Source organism: Musca vetustissima, unplaced genomic scaffold (assembly GCF_032173495.1).
Source record: "Musca vetustissima isolate MV318-11 ecotype Yass unplaced genomic scaffold, APGP_CSIRO_Mvet_v1 utg20219, whole genome shotgun sequence".
Taxonomy (NCBI): domain Eukaryota; kingdom Metazoa; phylum Arthropoda; class Insecta; order Diptera; family Muscidae; genus Musca; species Musca vetustissima.
This window is the reverse complement of record NW_026880728.1, coordinates 66,173-84,721: the sequence shown is the minus strand read 5'-3', so window position 1 is coordinate 84,721 and position 18,549 is coordinate 66,173. Positions and strand designations below refer to the sequence as shown.

General features: G+C 33.2%; 1 protein-coding gene across 1 annotated transcript in view; it reads right to left on the bottom strand.

Annotated features, from left to right (window-relative positions):
* Positions 1–1,379: 1,379 nt before the first annotated feature.
* LOC133326541 (rap guanine nucleotide exchange factor 4) overlaps positions 1,380–18,549 on the bottom strand; it is an 83,312-nt gene continuing 66,142 nt past the window's right edge. The window contains exons 8-15 of the mRNA XM_061535170.1: positions 17,631–17,807; positions 17,185–17,346; positions 12,930–13,291; positions 12,475–12,728; positions 12,112–12,282; positions 4,770–4,903; positions 1,573–1,922; positions 1,380–1,507 (exon numbers count right to left, since the gene is read on the bottom strand). Coding sequence (XP_061391154.1) covers positions 1,380–1,507; positions 1,573–1,922; positions 4,770–4,903; positions 12,112–12,282; positions 12,475–12,728; positions 12,930–13,291; positions 17,185–17,346; positions 17,631–17,807 — 1,738 coding nt within the window. The remainder of the gene's footprint in view (positions 1,508–1,572; positions 1,923–4,769; positions 4,904–12,111; positions 12,283–12,474; positions 12,729–12,929; positions 13,292–17,184; positions 17,347–17,630; positions 17,808–18,549) is intronic.

Below are 18,549 nucleotides of genomic sequence, written 5' to 3'. Positions count from 1 at the left end.
ATATTTTTTAATTAATATAAATAAAAATAACAATAAAAAATTTAAAAAAAATATTAAGGCTAATAAAATAGTCTATATATTTAAATTAAAAAAATATTTTCGAATAAAATATTTTTTTTTTACAAAATAAAAAATTTAAAAAAATTATAATAATAAAACAAATTATAACTATATACGTATGTATGTGCAATGAAGGTTCAATATATTTTTTTTTTTCTAAAAATACATACAATTTTCGTAAAAAAAATCTTTGAAATTATACAATTTTTATACAAGAAATTTAGAACTAAATTTTACATTTAAAAATTTGAATTTAAATTACAAACATTATTATTTTGCTATATTAATTCTTTTACTTAGTTTTTATTTTTGTAATTGTAAAGAGCTTAGAAAAATATATAATTTCTATTTAATTATTTTTTATAACACATTTTTTATGTCTTTAAAGTTTTAGATTCATATTTACATTTCCTTTTTTTACAAAAGGGAAGGTTTTGTAAAGGGCACATAGTGGAAAAAGGTAGATAGGTTAGTTTAAGAACTAGGAGAATAGTGTATAAAAGGGAAGGAAAGGAAGGAGAAAAAGAGAGGACAATATGGGTTATATGAAAATAAATATGGGAAAACAATATGGGTTATATAAAAATAATAAAAAATTAGAAAAAATATGTATTAAAAAAATTAAGAAAAATTGAAAAAAAATTAAAAAATAAAATTATTAAGCGAGAGAGTGAGGGAATGAATTGAGTTGTGAGAGAGAGATTTAGATAGAGAACAGTTATGGAAAATCAGTTTACATTTTGAAGGATTTTTATAGTTAAAATAAACATACGTTTTTATTGAGAATCCATCTAAAGATTCAAAATATACCCGAATTCTAATTTATTTTTATAATTCTGATTTAATTTCTTCTGATTTTCCACTCCTGCTCTCATCAGATGTTAGGTTACAAATACGATTTATAAATAAGAGAGGGAGAGAGAAATACTATTTAATTTAAATTATTATTATTATAATTATTTTGTATTATTATCACATATATAATATTTTAAAATACTTTTTTTAATGCTTAAATTTTTACAAACACTTTTTTAATTTAATTTTTTTTAAATCTACTTTTTTTCTAAAAATTCTAAATACAAATTATTTCTTTTGTTTTAAATACAAAATGACTTTTTTTAAACACACTTTTTATATATATTTATATAACAAAAAATATATATCAATTATTGTTTTACCATTTAAGGGAACTGAGGGCGGGGTGGAAAATCAATTCTACAACTCTTTAACATGAACTACATTTCTATTGAAGAAAAAAGAAGATGTAAAACAATATACAGAATTTTGGATTTTAGTTTTTTTTTTCTAATATTCGAAATTTAGATTTTACGACTTGGTTCGATTTTCTGGGACATTGCCGTAAGGACTCGTTGATTGTCAATTACACGCAGACAGCTAATAAAGGAGCGGACCTCACCTTCACTCTTGGGTGAGGGGGGATCCAAACCTGTATTTAAAATAAATAACAAAATATTAAAATTTAAATCAAACATTAAAATTCGTTTTTCTTACCCAAACTCCTTGATCGGCAAAATCTTAGCGTCCTCATCGTTTGAGCCATCATATGCATCTTTTCGAAATTCACCAGACCATCAATGCTCGTCTTATTACCCTCATGAGCAAATGTCATATCCTTGAGCAGTAGCGGCATAAAGGGTATTAGTGGCGGTTGTAGCTTTCCAACAAATACCCGATACGCCCGATGATTACGACTAGGATCAATTAAAGCCTCAAATTCTTGATAAAGTTTACGAAATTTCGAAGGGATTTTCTCCCAGGTCTGTTGCAGCCGTGACACGGCCATATTCGATAGGCCCATAACAATGGCAAAGAATGCATTTAAATTTTGATATTCTTTGCAACTGAAATGGTAGGTTATGAAAAAAATTGGAATTTTGAATTGGTATTATTTTTTTAATAACAATTAACACAACAACAACAGATATGTGGAAGAAATAGCAGAGAGAGACAGGGACGAAGTGGATGTGTGGTGGTATTGTTAGATCCTTCTTGTTGTGGAGAATAATGTGAGTAAATGGCAAGATATTTTGGGAGAAGAGAGGAATTTTGAATACCTATACAATTGTTTTTAAAAGGCAATTTATAAAAAACGTCTTATATTCCAAAACACTTTGAAAAGTCATTCCACGTTTATTGCACCTAGAAAGTCTTATTTATACATGCACTATCTCTAAAAGCTCTTATATGTGTCAAAAAAAAAAAAAAAAAAAAAAAAAAAATACAGGAAAATTATAAAAAAAACACTTTTATAAGTTTTATATGCTATTCTATAGTAAACTTATAAAAGCTCTTCTATAAGTAAAACACTCTAAAATTCTCTTCAATAAATGATCTAGAAAAGTACATAAGTGCTTAGTTGACCTTTAAAGCTCTTCTTCATATATCATCAATAGATCAATAGGTTATCCTTGTATTGATAATAAAATTAAGCTTTTCTACATTTGTCTTGGCAATGAACACCTAAAAAACCCTTTCTTTTTGATTAACTTATACCTATAAAAGCTCTTCTATTTTTAGAATACCTATATTGAATCATTTATTCTCACTTATATAAAATCTTTTTTATAAAAATACCTATAAAGGTGATTCTATTTTATAGAAAACCTATAAAATCTCTCCCATGTGTATAAAGGAACATATTAAGCATTCGAGAACATTTTTTGAAGCATTTTTCTCTGCAGATCATCAATAAAGCTTATCGCTCTGTAGAAGAATATTGTAAGACATTTAAAAATTTTACAAAAGCTTTTTTATAAGAGAAAATGTATAAAAGCTCTTACGTGTAGAATGCCTACAGAAAAAATTTCCCAACAAAAAATCTTCACTCCATTGGCTACCTAAAAAATAATTTATAGAATATTTACAAAAGCTCTTTCTTCCATAGGGCACATATTATAAAAGCTATTCCAGGAATTATTTATTCACACAAAAATCACATAAGTTATGTTATCAGTGGAGTACATAGAGGCTGCCATATTTGTAAAAGCTTCGATGTCATGAACTGTGTTCAAAGCTTTCCTGTATATAGAATACATTTTTAATCATTAAAGGTCGAAACAATCTGGTTTATCTATAAAAAATATTCTATTTTTTTGTTATTTTTTATTACAGCAATACCCATCCAAGCTCTTATATCTTTCAAATAAATTGCGAAAGCTTTGAAAGCTCTATGAGACACATTATGGTACCCAATTTTAAAAATGTATAAAACTTAAAAAGAATAATAGGATTTGAAACGCTGGAAGGTTTTAGAAATGTATGGGAAGCTTTGAAAGCTCAGACTTTTCCCTATAAAGGTCTCATATATTTGTATAAGACCCATAGAAATCCGATGTCTGAAGAATTATTAGTAGTATTATAAAAGATCTATAAAGTCTGTAGAGCAACATCAGATTTTTAATATGTATGTCTCCAAAAGCTCTGTCATTTCAAGATAAATTTTAAAAGGCTTATAAAGCTTTAGAGGATGCACAAATAAATAGCCTATATGAACATGTTATTCATTCTATCGAAAAGCTTTTTCTTTTATATGCATTCTATGGAAAAGCTTTCTGACGAAAGCTTTTTCGCTTATGAAAGTCCTTACATCATTATAGGATCTATAGAAATTAAAATTATATAAGAAGCTTTAAAAAGTATACAAATAATCCTCAAAAATAAGTAAATAAAATGTATATTATTTTCTTATGAAAGTTCTTCTATCATTATAGGATATGTAAAGCTTTAAAGATACTTATAAAGCTGGTTTTAAGTGAATAACATCCATATTCGTCTTTTGGAAACTCATCTGTACTTATAGAATCTATGACAATTCTCTTTAAATGTTCTGTAAAACTAGTATATTACGTCACAAAAGCTAAAACTCATAAAGCTCTGAAATAGCCTATAAAAGCTCTTCTTTAGAATAAACATCGAAAGTCTATGAAAATATATCGAAATTTATTAAAAGATCTTCCATTTGTATAGGTTCTACAAAAGCTCTGGAAGACTTCATAATTATGTTTCTATAAAATAAAGGTCGAATGTTAAAAAGATATTGCATGTGCATAAAAGCTCTTCTTTCCATAGTAGACATTTTAAGACACTGGTGTCTATAGAGAGCTTAAGAAATATATAGACCTAATAAAGCTGTTTTTCTACTCAATATGCATAGACCTATTAAAGCTCTTTCTCTACACAATATGTAATTAAGCTTTCATATAGAAAGTGTATCACCAATATCTTACAAGTATTTCTTTTTACATAAAAAATTTGTATAAAAGCTCTTTATTATTTCCATAAAAGCTGGAGTATTATATAAAGGCTTTCCTATAGAATAAACATCGAACATCTATGGGAGTAAAAAAAGCTCCCTATTATTTCTATAAAAGCTCTTCACTGTCTACAACATATACTATCTGTGCTAAAGTACAAAATTATATTCTTGACTTATTAATCTATTGTAGATCACTATAATTTCTGTAAAAGATTCTATATGCCTACAGTCTTTTTTTGTCCATAGAAACTTTTTCATCCTTACAAAACCTATTCGCCATCCTGTTTTATACACGTTGTCTTCAACTTAAAAACTTCAATTCCTCTCTTCCCAGTTTGTGTTTCCTTTACCATTTCTTTTCGTAACATTATTCTCCCAATTGTTCTTTTTCGTTTTGTTTGTTCTCTCTTTCCCTTTTAGAATTTCAACTTACTAGGCGGCCAATTTAATGAATTTTCTAAGTAAACCGACACGTTTACTCATGCTTGAGGTGGATACCATTTCGGTGACAATCCAATATTGCAGTTCGTTGAAACGTCTCAGGAAGACATCCAAATTAGCGGTGATCTAAAAAATAGGGAAGAAAGAAGAAAAGACACCAATTAGTTTCACGGGCAACGTGTAAGGAAATCCTTCAACGCAACTGGGCAACACATCGAAAAAGAAAACTATTTTGAAATGCAAACATATTAAATCAAAATAATGTATGAGGCTTTTAACAAATGAAAAAGGTAATGCGAATTTATCCTAGGGATAAAAGGATGCATTACCTTAACACTTTTTAAGCCCTTCGAAAAACCAACTAAATAACTTCAGCATGGAAATAATTGGCAATTGTTCTATGAAAATTAGATAACAAATTATATGAACTAAAAACTAATTAAACGTTTCCAAAAAATTTAACAACATTTAAAAATTTCAACTCAATTTAACACTAAACGAAACAATCTGTAAAAGCAATGGCAAAAAAACGACATTTATGTAACGAATGGAACAGCACTTTTTCTGTTTTTTTTTTCTTCTTCTTCGCTACGAAGGCCAACAAACACATTTGTCAAACAGTTTATATCATTACAACAACACCAGCCAAGTTAAAAAAATAATAGTTTATAGGCGTAACACCGTCGGGAACGACAACTTAAAACATAAAATAAAGAGGCGTTGATTTTTTAAGGAATACTTTTTAGGTCCATCACAGGGTGGCGTGGATTTAAAAAAAAATATTTTTAAGACCTACCAAAGGCGTGGATTTTTTAAAGAATATTTTTCAAGGCCTAACAAATCGTGGATTTTTAAAGAATATTTTTTCAAGCCCTATTAGAGGCTTTTGATGCGTGGATTTTTAAAAGAATATTTTTTCAAGGCCTGTGTGAAGCGTGGATTTTTAAAAGAATATTTTTTCAAGGCCTGTGTGAGGCGTGCATTTTTTAAAGAATATTTTTTTAAGGCCTGTGTGAGGCGTGGATTTTTAAGAAGATTTTTTTTAAGGCCTGTGTGAGACGTGGATTTTTTAAAGAATATTTTTTCAAGGCCTTCCTAAGGCGTGGATTTTTTAAAGAATATTTTTCCAAGGCCTATAAGAGGCGTGGATTTTTTAAAGAATATTTTTTAAGGCCTGTGTGAGGCGTGGATTTTTAAAAGAATATTTTTTTAAGGCCTGTGTGAGGCGTGGATTTTTTAAAGAATATTTTTTCAAGGCCTTCCTAAGGCGTGGATTTTTTAAAGAATATTTTTTCAAGGCCTTCCTAAGGTGTGTAGTTTTTAAAGAATATTTTTTCAAGGCCTTCCTAAGGCGTGGATTTTTAAAGAATATTTTTTCAAGGCCTTCCTAAGGCGTGGAGTTTTTAAAGAATATTTTTTCAAGGCCTTCCTAAGGCGTGGAGTTTTTAAAGAATATTTATTCAAGGCCTACCAAAGGTGCGGATTTTTTAAAGAATATTTTTTCATGGCCTTCCTAAGGCGTGGATTTTTTAAAGAATATTTTTCCAATGCCTTCCTAAGGCGTGGATTTTTTAAAGAATATTTTTTCAAGGCCTTCCTAAGGCGTGGAGTTTTTAAAGAATATTTTTCAAGGCCTTCCTAAGGCGTGGAGTTTTTAAAGAATATTTTTTCAAGGCCTGTGTGAGGCATGGATTTTTTAAGGAATATTTTTCCAAGGCCTTCCTAAGGCGTGGATTTTTTAAGGAATATTTTTTCAAGTCTTGTGTGAGGCATGGATTTTTTAAAATAATGTTTTTTCAAGGCCTGTGTGAGGCATGGATTTTTTAAATGAATATTTTTCCAAGGCCTTCCTAAGGCGTGGATTTTTTAAAGAATATTTTTCCAAGGCCTTCCTAGGGGGTGGATTTTTTAAAGAATATTTTTCCAAGGCCTTCCTAAGGCGTGGAGTTTTTAAAGAATATTTTTTCAAGGCCTTCCTAAGGCGTGGAGTTTTTAAAGAATATTTATTCAAGGCCTACCAAAGGTGGGGATTTTTTAAAGAATATTTTTTCATGTGCCAGTTGAGGCGTGGATTTTTTAAAATAATATTTTTTCCAGATCATCTAAGGCTTGGATTTTTTAAAAGAATATTTTTTTAAGAACTGTCAAGATGGATTTTTTAAAATAATGTTTTTTCAAGGCCTGTGTGAGGCATGGATTTTTTAAATGAATATTTTTCCAAGGCCTTCCTAGGGTGTGGATTTTTTAAAGAATATTTTTTCAAGGCCTTCCTAGGGCGTGGATTTTTTAAAGAATATTTTTCCAAGGCCTTCCTAGGGCGTGGATTTTTTAAAGAATATTTTTCCAAGGCCTGATTTGAAAATGCCATTGAAGTTTTTAAAACTACATGGCCAATTGACTGCCTTGTGTTGACATTTTTTTTACCACAATCCCTATGATTTCTAGTATGTCTGTTGATTGGACTTAAACTTTCACTTTTGTTAAGAATAGTTGTGGTGACATTATAATCTACTTCCACACACACTCACACACATCATTGACTGTTGCGTGTGTGTGTGTGTGGGAAGCGTACACAGGAAGGAAGTTACAAACACTGAATAAGGAAACATTTGGGAATTTCATAACATTTCAGGGACTTTTCCGACATTACCCTCTCTCCCACTCCCTGGTTGGGTAGGTGCGTGTGATTGTGATGCATTTCGAATAAGTTTATATTGGACCAATTTACCAAACAATGAAAGGAAAATCACGTAAATATGTATCCTGGCAACATTCATTCAAATTCATCCATTGCATTCCACATCTGCGAACAGTGAGGAAAACAGATGATAATGTGAGGGGAAAACCAAATAAGCAAATACAAACATACACACAAACATTGGTACAGGCGTGTATTTTTTTTCGCAAACCCCTTTCCCCAGTAGATTTTTTGCATAAAAACTTCTTGTTCATAAATTGCATGGAACAAGTTTGAAAAGTTTTCAATTTTTTTGTTGTCGGTGTTTCTTTTTTCTGCCACCTCCTAATTTTTTCCACTTCAATACATTTTTTTTTTAACTCAATGGAATTTATTGTGGAAAAATTGAAGAGTATTAAAATTGAATAGAAATGAAATTGAAGTATACAAATTGATATGATACAAAATTTGTTTGTTGTTGTTGTTGTGGAGGGCTATTGAAAAATGTTAAAAAAAACTAAAAAGTTTTATTTTTTTTTCTAAATTTGAATGGTGTTGAAATTTTCAGAAAAAAAGTTTGAAAACTAAAATGAATATGGCTAATCGTTTCGCTGGAGGCAAGATAATCGTAAAATGAAAGAAGGGGAGAAGTAGTTTTTTAAATATTTATTAAAGAATATTTATCAAGGGCCAACTGAGGCGTGGATTTATTAAAGAATATTTTTCAAGGGCCAACTGAGGCGTGGATTTATTAAAGAATATTTCTGAAGGGCCTGTATGAGGCGTGGATTTATTAAAGAATATTTTTCAAGGCCTGTATGAGGCGTGGATTTATTAAAGAATATTTTTCAAGGCCTGTATGAGGCGTGGATTTATTAAAGAATATTTTTCAAGGCCTAGAACAGGCGTGGATTTATTAAAGAATATTTTTCAAGGCCTAGAACAGGCGTGGATTTATTAAAGAATATTTTTCAAGGCCTAGAATAGGCGTGGATTTATTAAAGAATATTTTTCAAGGCCTAGAACAGGCGTGGATTTATTAAAGAATATTTTTCAAGGCCTAGAACAGGCGTGGATTTATTAAAGAATATTTTTCAAGGCCTAGAACAGGCGTGGATTTATCAAAGACATTGTTTTCAAACGTTTTGTAAGCCTAGAATAGGAGTGGATTCTTCAAAGAAGATTTTTTTCAAGGCCTAGAACAGGCGTGGATTTATTAAAGAATATTTTTCAAGGCCTAGAACAGGCGTGGATTTATTAAAGAATATTTTTCAAGGCCTAGAACAGGCGTGGATTTATAAAATAATATTTTTCAAGGCCTAGAACAGGCGTGGATTTATTAAAGAATATTTTTCAAGGCCTAGAACAGGCGTGGATTTATTAAAGAATATTTTTCAAGGCCTAGAACAGGCGTAGATTTATTAAAGAATATTTTTCAAGGCCTAGAACAGGCGTGGATTTATTAAAGAATATTTTTCAAGGCCTAGAACAGGCGTGGATTTTTAAAAGAATATTTTTCAAGGCCTAGAACAGGCGTGGATTTTTAAAAGAATATTTTTCAAGGCCTAGAACAGGCGTGGATTTTTAAAAGAATATTTTTCAAGGCCTAGAACAGGCGTGGATTTATTAAAGAATATTTTTCAAGGCCTAGAACAGGCGTGGATTTATTAAAGAATATTTTTCAAGGCCTAGAACAGGCGTGGATTTATTAAAGACTATTTTTCAAGGCCTGTATGAGGCGTGGATTTATTAAAGAATATTTTTCAAGGCCTGTATGAGGCGTGCATTTATTAAAGAATATTTTTCAAGGGCCAACTGAGGCGTGCATTTATTAAAGAATATTTTTCAAGGGCCAATGAGGCGTGCATTTATTAAAGAATATTTTTCAAGGCGTGCATTTATTAAAGAATATTTTTCAAGGCCTGTATGAGGCGTGCATTTATTAAAGAATATTTTTCAAGGCCTGTATGAGGCGTGGATTTATTAAAGAATATTTTTCAAGGCCTGTATGAGGCGTGGATTTATTAAAGAATATTTTTCAAGGCCTGTATGAGGCGTGGATTTATTAAAGAATATTTTTCAAGGCTTGTATGAGGCGTGGATTTGTTAAAGAATATTTTTCAAGGCCTGTATGAGGCGTGGATTTATTAAAGGCGTGGATTTATTAAAGAATATTTTTCAAGGGGCAACTGAGGCGTGGATTTATTAAAGAATATTTTTAAAGGCCAACTGAGGCGTGGATTTATTAACATTTTTCAAGGCCTAGAACAGGCGTGGATTTCTTAAAGAATATTTTTCAAGGCCTAGAACAGGCGTGGATTTGTTAAAGAATATTTTTCAAGGCCTAGAACAGGCGTGGATTTGTTAAAGAATATTTTTCAAGGCCTAGAACAGGCGTGGATTTGTTAAAGAATATTTTTTTTTCTTTTCAATCCTCAAATAAGTTTCAGATTTACAATCATTTCAATTTCCGATTTTTCGCTTAGTTTTTCCCATCAAATCTAACGGCCAGAAAAAAACAAATACAAAGGAATCAACGAACAGCTAAAATAACACAAATACACACACACACACATTCTTGCACACAAATGGAACGCTCAAAAAACGCACACGAATACACTCGCAAAATAACAGCGACAACGACAACTTCACAAATACAAACGATTTTAATTAAGCATTCAAATGGATTTGTTTGTTGGTCATGATTGTTCTTTGTTGTTGTTGTTTTTGTCGTTTTTGGGAAGCTGTAGTTTTTTTTGTTTCCGTCAGGTTCTATGGGGCATTTTGGCAATAACAGCGGTTATATATGGCAGTTAGTGGTGGTGTTTGTTGTTGCATTTGACATTTTCTATATGTATGCGTATAGCAGCGGGAGCACACTCACACACTGACAAAAACAGTTTGGTTTTTTGTTTTTTTTTATACGTTTTAATTGAACTTACCACACGATATCCTGGCTAGAAATTCCAATTGGAATATTTTATTTTAGTATGTGTGTTTATATGTTTATTATTTTTTTATATTACAAATAAAACTCTCTAATGGAAAATATATAAATACAGGAGGGTAGGGGTATGACGAAGGACCAAAATTATGATTATTTATAAAAAATCAAATTTTTCAAAAGTTGACTTAGGTCATTTTTGGGTGGGAACCATATATGAGAAGCCGCTATATATGGGTTATTTGAATTAATTCGTCATACCAATATCCCACTGTCCAATAACTAATAATTGCTATTGCGTTAGTTAGGTTCTGCTTTCTCTTCGTTGTTATTTTTGTTGTATCAATTGTCCATAAATGAACAGTTATTTTCATGTTCAAAACTATTAAATTAATTGTTTTTATGGCTAAAAACAAAAAACGGTGTATTTTGCACAATTCACCAATGAGCAATTTATTTTTATTGGTAAAGGAAAATAAAAGCCACAATGGGAGAAAGATGTAGGCAGGACCCTCAGAGTATTTTTTTCAGGGACCAACAGAGGCGTGGTTTTTAAGGAATATTTTTTTCAGTTTTCTTTTTTAAAGAATATGTTATCAGGGACCAAAAGAGGCGTGGATTTTTTAAAGAATATGTTTTCAGGGACCAAAAGAGGCGTGGATTATTTAAAGAATATTTTTTCAGGGACCAAAAGAGGCGTGGATTCTTTAAAGAATATTTTTTCAGGGACCAAAAGAGGCGTGGATTCTTTAAAGAATATTTTTTCAGGGACCAAAAGAGGCGTGGATTCTTTAAAGAATATTTTTTCAGGGACCAAAAGAGGCGTGGATTCTTTAAAGAATATTTTTTCAGGGACCAAAAGAGGCGTGGATTCTTTAAAGAATATTTTTTCAGGGACCAAAAAAGGCGTGGATTTTTTTAAAGAATATGTTTTCAGGGACCAAAAGAGACGTGGATTTTTTAAAGAATATTTTTTTTCAGGGACCAAAAGAGGCGTGGATTTTTTAAAGAATATTTTTTCAGGGACCAAAAGAGGCGTGGATTCTTTAAAGAATATGTTTTCAGGGACCAAAAGAGGCGAGGATTAACAGAGGCCTGGATTTAAAAAAAAAAATTAAGGGACTAAAAGAGGCGAGGCCTATCAGAGGCCTGGATTTAAAAAAAAAAATTTAAGGGACTAAAAGAGGCGAGGCCTATCAGATGCCTGGATTTATAAAAAAATATATTTTTTTCAAGGGCCAAAAGAGGCGTGGACTATCAGAGGCCTGAATTTATAAAAAAATATATTTTTTTCAAGGGCCAAAAGAGGCGTGGACTATCAGAGGCCTGAATTTATAAAAAAATATATTTATTTCAGGGAGTAAAAGAGGAGTGGACTATCAGAGGCCTGAATTTATAAAAAATATTTTTTTCAGGGACCAAAAGAGGCGTGGACTATCAGAGGCTTGGATATTTTTTAGTTTTTATATATTTATTATATATTATATTTTTAAGTTTTTTGAAAAACATTTTCGGGGTCCACGATTTTCGGTTTTTGTATTGAAGAACACTTTTTTTAGGTTTCTGGTATTTGTTTGTTTAAATAATAATATTGAATGTTTATATTATTTATTTGTTTAATTCCCTTGGGTTTAATAATAAATAAATAGTCCCCCTTCCCTCTTAATTTTCAATAAAATTTAATAACTCAATAACCAAGTTCCCCCGGCTTACCTTGCCAAAATGATGACGTCCAAAAGTGTGATAGAGCAGCTCATATTCATGTACGGCCCAAAAGAGATCCCAATCGAATATGGTAATGTGATAGGCCAGCTCTTTGGTGCTGAGCATTTCCAAGTCCATGTCGATGCCTTCGGTGGGTCCCTCCTGTTCGGGCAAAGGAGTCTATAAACAAAAAGAAATGGACAAAACAAACCGTGACAACCGTGTCCGGGCAATGGACATTAAATTTCAATCAAAAAGCCATTTGCATGCCATTGTGACACCAAAGAACAGTAGCCGAATGCCACTATCCTGCAGCTATGGCAGGCACAAATGACAGCCACAACGAAACACACAAAGAAATGGGGAACCTACCAGGCCATCTATGTGATCCTTAACAGAGACAAAGAGCCGTCCATTTAAGCTTAAACCAGTGGGTATACTGACATCGTTATCCTTGAACACGGAACGTTCGCCATTCGATTTCACTTCGACCAGGCATAAATCCTCGGGGCCACGATTCAATTGCAATTTGTCCGCAGCACAGGCTTTAATTATTTCCGCAGTTGTGTGCAATGGGAAACGCAGTGTGCAGTAGGTGTGGTCGGCACAGTATACCCGAAAAATTACTGCGTGTGGGGGGAGAATAATCACAACAACAGCAACCGAACGGCAAATACATGGAAAGTGGATAACAAAAAAGATACGGACATTGAATTATTGATGGAATTGAAACGGGATTTTGTATGCTATCAAAATATTTATGAGCTTAACTGGTAGCAACGAGGTTAGTTCACAGAATCCGGAAATCGAAATTCACAAATACTCACTGTCGTCATCCGGTCGTATCACGGTCTTCGATGGTGTTATGTTACCACTAAACAAACAGATGGGCTGACCATTTGGCGGCAGTTTCCACTTTTGGCCAGCATTTTGATTTCGATCATCCTGATAGCGTGCCATTTGCGTTAGAATGTTGTGTATAATACTGGTCTCTTCCTGCAGTTCGGGATCCGCTTCCACTTCGGCGGCTAGATCTTCAATAAAATCACAGACACTGGGCTCATCGAATGCAGCATGCCGCACTGCCATCACCCATTTTTGCATGAATTGTATGACGCGTTTCTTGAAATTAATAATATAGTCCCGTTCCTCGGGTGTATGCGATCCATCATGCGAATCACAATGAAAAGTGCACAGGTGGTTAAGGATACCATAAAAATGATGAGCAATATGATATGTATAGAACGATAAGAGAGGGAAATTTTAAAATTCTTTAATAAATCCACGCCTTGTGGAGGCCTTGAAAAAAATTCTTTAATAAATCCACGCCTTGTGGAGGCCTTGAAAAAAATTCTTTAATAAATCCACGCCTTGTGGAGGCCTTGAAAAAATCTTTAATAAATATACGCCAAATGGTTCGGTATAAACATAACCTCTCAGAGATTAAAAAAAATATTTTAAATCCACGCCTTGTGGAGTCTCTTATAATAAATCTACGCCTATATGGGGCCTTGAAAAAATCTATAATAATATACGCCTCATTTGAGCATAACTCTCAGATATTAAAGGCATATTTTGTCCGTTAGATCCAAAAATCCTTCATATGGACCATGAAATAATATTCTTAAAAAATCTACGCCTTTTGGAGGTCCAGGATTTTTTTTAGATCTACGCCTCATATGGGCCTTGATAAAATATTCAATGCCTCAAAAAGGTGTGGGTTTTTAAAGAATATTTTTTTAATATTCAATTTAAATTTTTCTTTAATTCCAATGTAACCATTTCAGTTATTCCTTTTTGTGGCCATAATCTATGTTCGGTATTAACATAACCTCTCAGAAATTAAAGTCATATTTTGTTCGTTAGTCTCCTCCCCTAAAGAGAAAACTGACCACAATCAAAAATTAAATATTCAAAGTGCGTCAACAACACTTGTCACACACACTGGGAACAGATGTGCGACAAACATTTTATGATCTTATCCCGCCTCCGGGGGCTTAAACCATAATCTCTATGCTGAGAAAGCAAACATTTCTCTGGCCGATGGGGTGGGGGAATGCAAAAACATTGTTGCACTCACTTACTGGCCATTGTTACGACCTTCTGGTGAACGAACATTTTCTTAGAATGGATTTCGTTTACCACCATTTTAAGTGACAGCCATACAAAATAGAGAAGATACACCAGGTCCCTCAAGCGCTGGCAGTATCATCGGTAACATCATTGTTTCAAAAAGAAAACACACACACACATTACCACATGCATAGAGAGTTGGGGGGACCATAGTCAATATGATACTTGTACGTGCTGGGGACATTGTTGCCATTTTTTTGGGGGTTCGGTTGGTTGGTCGGTTGGTTCGGTTGGGTCACAAATGCTGACAAGATTGTAAGAGTTTCAAGTTTCGTTGCTGGCCACGCAATTACAATACGATGTGACAACGAAGAATATAAAGGGAACACTTAAGTGATACTTTTGTCACCAGGACGTAGAAATGGGAAAGTGTTTCATTTCTTTTGGTCTCCCGCCACAATTTATTAAATAATCAGAAGGGTATTTTTGGCAGAGGACATGATTGCATTTGGAGTATCGACATGGAGAAAATAATACCGAATTCTGGGATAATGATAGTGGGATAATTGCTAAAGAGTCAGGATTTTTAAAGGAAGGGCCAAAGACAACGGACTACAAGCATGAATTCATTAAAGAACAATTTAAGGCTCTTAGATAGGCGTGGATTTTTTAAATAATATTTTTCAAGCCGTAAATGTGTTAAGGATGAAATTTTCAAGGTCTATAGAAGGCGTCGATTTTTTTAAGAATTTAGTAAAGGTCTATTGGTGTGGTAGATTTTTTAAAGAATATTTTTAAAGCCCACAACAGGTGTGGATTTTTAAATATTTTAGGGTCCACAAGACGTATGGATTTATAAACAATATTTTTGGGGGACACAAGAAGTGTGGATTTTTTAAAGAATATTTTTCCGGACCTATAAGATGCGTTGATTTTTTTAACGATAAATTTCCAAGACCTATAGAATGCGAAAATTTTTTAAAGATTAATTTTCAAGGCCTATAGGATGCGTGGATTTTTTAAGATTATTTTTCAAGGAACATTGGAGACCTTGATTTTTTAAGATTAATTTTTCAATCTTACCCGCCTACGCCGATGACATCGACATAACGGGTCGAACAATGAAATGGCTGTTACCCACCTTTGAACAAATTGCGAAGGAGTCTGCCAAAGTGGTCCTGGCTGTAAACGGCGAAAAGACCAAGCTGATGGTATCAACGCGCAAAACGTCCAGTAGACTCGGACCAACTGTGGAACTTGAGAACTACAGCTTCGAGGTAGTCAAAGATTTTATATACCTTGGTACCGCCATAACGCCAAAACGAATGACATCAGTTTTGAAATTCGGAGAAGGATAGTGTTGGCCAACAGATGCTACTATGGTCTGAGCAAACAACTCAAAAGCAAGGCCACCTCCCGCCAGACCAAACTCACACGCTACAAGACGCTGATACTACCCGTGCTGTTATATGGCTCTGAAAGCGCAAGCAGATGATGCAGCTCTTGGAGTTTTTGAGAGAAAATTTCTTCGAAAGATCTATGGGACGATATGCGTTGACGGTGAATATCGCCGTCGAATGAACCATGAGTTGTACTAGCTTTTCTCGAACATCGATGTTAAACGTATTGAGCTGCAGCGACTACGTTGGTTATGTCATGTTGTAAGAATGGATGAAGATGCCCCAGCCTAGAAGGCATATAAAAGCGAACCAGTTGATGGTTCACGCAGAAGGGGAAGGCCCCGAATATGATGGAAAGACCAAGTGGAAGACAACATTGCCGAATATGGTCTTTCAAATTGGAAAAACTGCGCAAAAGACCGACGCGCCTGGAAATCTTTTTTTAAGCTCGGCTTATGGAACAAAAGTTCTGTCACAAGCCAGCTAAGAAAGTAAGTAATTTATCGATGCTTGGAGAACGCGTGGACTTTTTAAAAAATATTCTTTCTGGGCCTATATAAGGCGTGGATTTTTAAAGAATATATTTCCAAGGCCTAGAACAGGCGATGTGAATTTATTAGACCGGGATTTTTAAAGAATATTTTTCATGGGCCTATATGAGGCGTGGATTTATTAAAGAATATTTTTCCAAGGCCTATATGAGGAGTGGATTTATTAGGCCAGGATTTTTAAAGAATATTTTTTCAAGGCCTATATGGGGAGAGGATTTATTAGGCCAGGATTTTTAAAGAATATTTTTCATGGGCCTATATGAGGCGTGGATTTATTAAAGAATATTTTTCAAGGGCCTATATGAGGAGTGGATTTATTAGGCCAGGATTTTTAAAGAATATTTTTCAAGGGCCTATATGAGGCGTGGATTTATTAAAGAATATTTTTCCAAGACCTATATGAGGAGTGGATTTATTAGGCCGAGATTTTTAAAGAATATTTTTCATGGGCCTATATAAGGCGTGGATTTATTAGGCCAGGATTTTTAAAGAATATTTTTCATGGACCTATATGAGGCGTGGATTTATTAAAGAATATTTTTCCAAGGCCTATATGAGGAGTGAATTTATTAGGCCCGGATTTTTAAAGAATATTTTTCATGGGCCTACATAAGGCGTGGATTTATTAAAGAATATTTTTCCAAGGCCTATATGAAGGGTGGATTTATTAGGCCAGGATTTTTAAAGAATATTTTTCCAAGGGCTATATGAGGATTGGATTTATTAGGCCGGGATTTTTAATGAATATTTTTCATGGGCCTATATAAGGCGTGGATTTATTAGGACGGGATTTTTAAAGAATATTTTTCCAAGGCCTATATGAGGAGGGGTTTTATTAGGCCAGGATTTTTTAAGAATCTTTTTCCTGGACCTATATGAGGCGTGGATTTTTTTTATAATTTTTGGTTAATTTTTTGAAATTTAATTCCTGTCTATTCGATGTCAAAAATAGCACAATTTTCCAACAAATTTCCCCCTCTTTTCAATTAATTTTCATGTTTTCATGAAATGTTGTTTCTTGTTGTTGTTGTTTTTGTTGTCAGTTTTAAAAAGGATATTAATTAGCCAATTCATCCACCAGCTGGACCACTGGCATAAAAACGATGTGTGTTAACAGGAAATCATCCAAGAATGGATCGACGCCACTAATTTGTCCACCCAAGCGTGTCTCTAATAAATGTTCCAACATTTTTGATGGTGTACCCGACATGACAGTGTATCTGAAAGAAAAAAATCGAAGTAGAGAAGAAGAAACAAAAAGAGATACAAAATTTAAAAATTCTTTAAGAATAAAAATTATTGGGGGGAGAGGCAGGACAAAGAAAATCCATCATTTTTAAATTTAAAGTTCTTGGCAAAAAAAGAAAACAATGCCGAAGACACCTCAAGGCATGTCTGAGTGCCATGGAATGCCTGGAATTAGTTGTGTCACATAGTATTTGTTGAGAGTATGGTTTTGTTAGGGGAGAGTGTGGAGGTTTAAGTTTCCCTCCATTTAACTTACTTGAATGCTGAATGTTGTCCCCGTTGTTTTGCCACACGTTCCAATACTAAAACATCCTTGCCATGTTCCTGGAGTCTTAAAGTATTTGCCTCGACGTCACGTAAGATGCGATTAAAGTGCTCCTTATCCACGCGCAACAGATGGCAATTGTTCTCCTTTAAAACTATGGTAGCAGCTCTGGTTTTGGGTGAGTAAAGATTTTTTTTTATTTAAAAATACCAAGAAAAAAAGAAGAAGAAAAAAATAAAATGGATTATAAATTTGTTGTACACCAAAATCTTTAATTGCAATTCTAAAGCAATGCAATTTTTAAATGAAATTTTGTTGTTTGCTGCCTTTAATTGCTTTCAATTAAAAATTTATTTGATTTTAGTTTTTCTGCCTGGCTGACAGGCTGTTTTACATGTTCGCAACTCGAGGCTGTATCTGTGCTTCTATCTATTTTTTTGTCATGTTTTGTTGCCTTGTTCAGCTGTTAATGCTGCGGGGTGTTTGTAGCTCTGATGCACCAGCTTTATTCTATTGGCCTCACATTTGCTGATTCTGCATTTGGTTGGGGGTCAGGGGAGTGTGGATTTTTCCAGCATGCAATGCAGTTTTGTTAATTGAAATTTAATCCTTGTTTGGTAACTTTACTAAGGATATCGTGCCGGGTGTGTAAGTGTGCGGATTTGTTGCCCTGTGACATTGCCAAAAAACAGCATGCTCGACAATCAGTGAAAAGAGTGAGAGCATATTTTCAAAAGGAGGAACAATTAAGGAATGTCAAAAAATGAAGGGAATGATAAATATTTTTTGAAGAATAATTCTTGAAGGACAAGTTTAGGCAAAAAAGGTGAGAAATATATATAGGAGGTGCGGATTTATTAAAGATTATTTTTTCAAGGCCTATTGTAGGTGTGAATTTATTAAAGAAAAA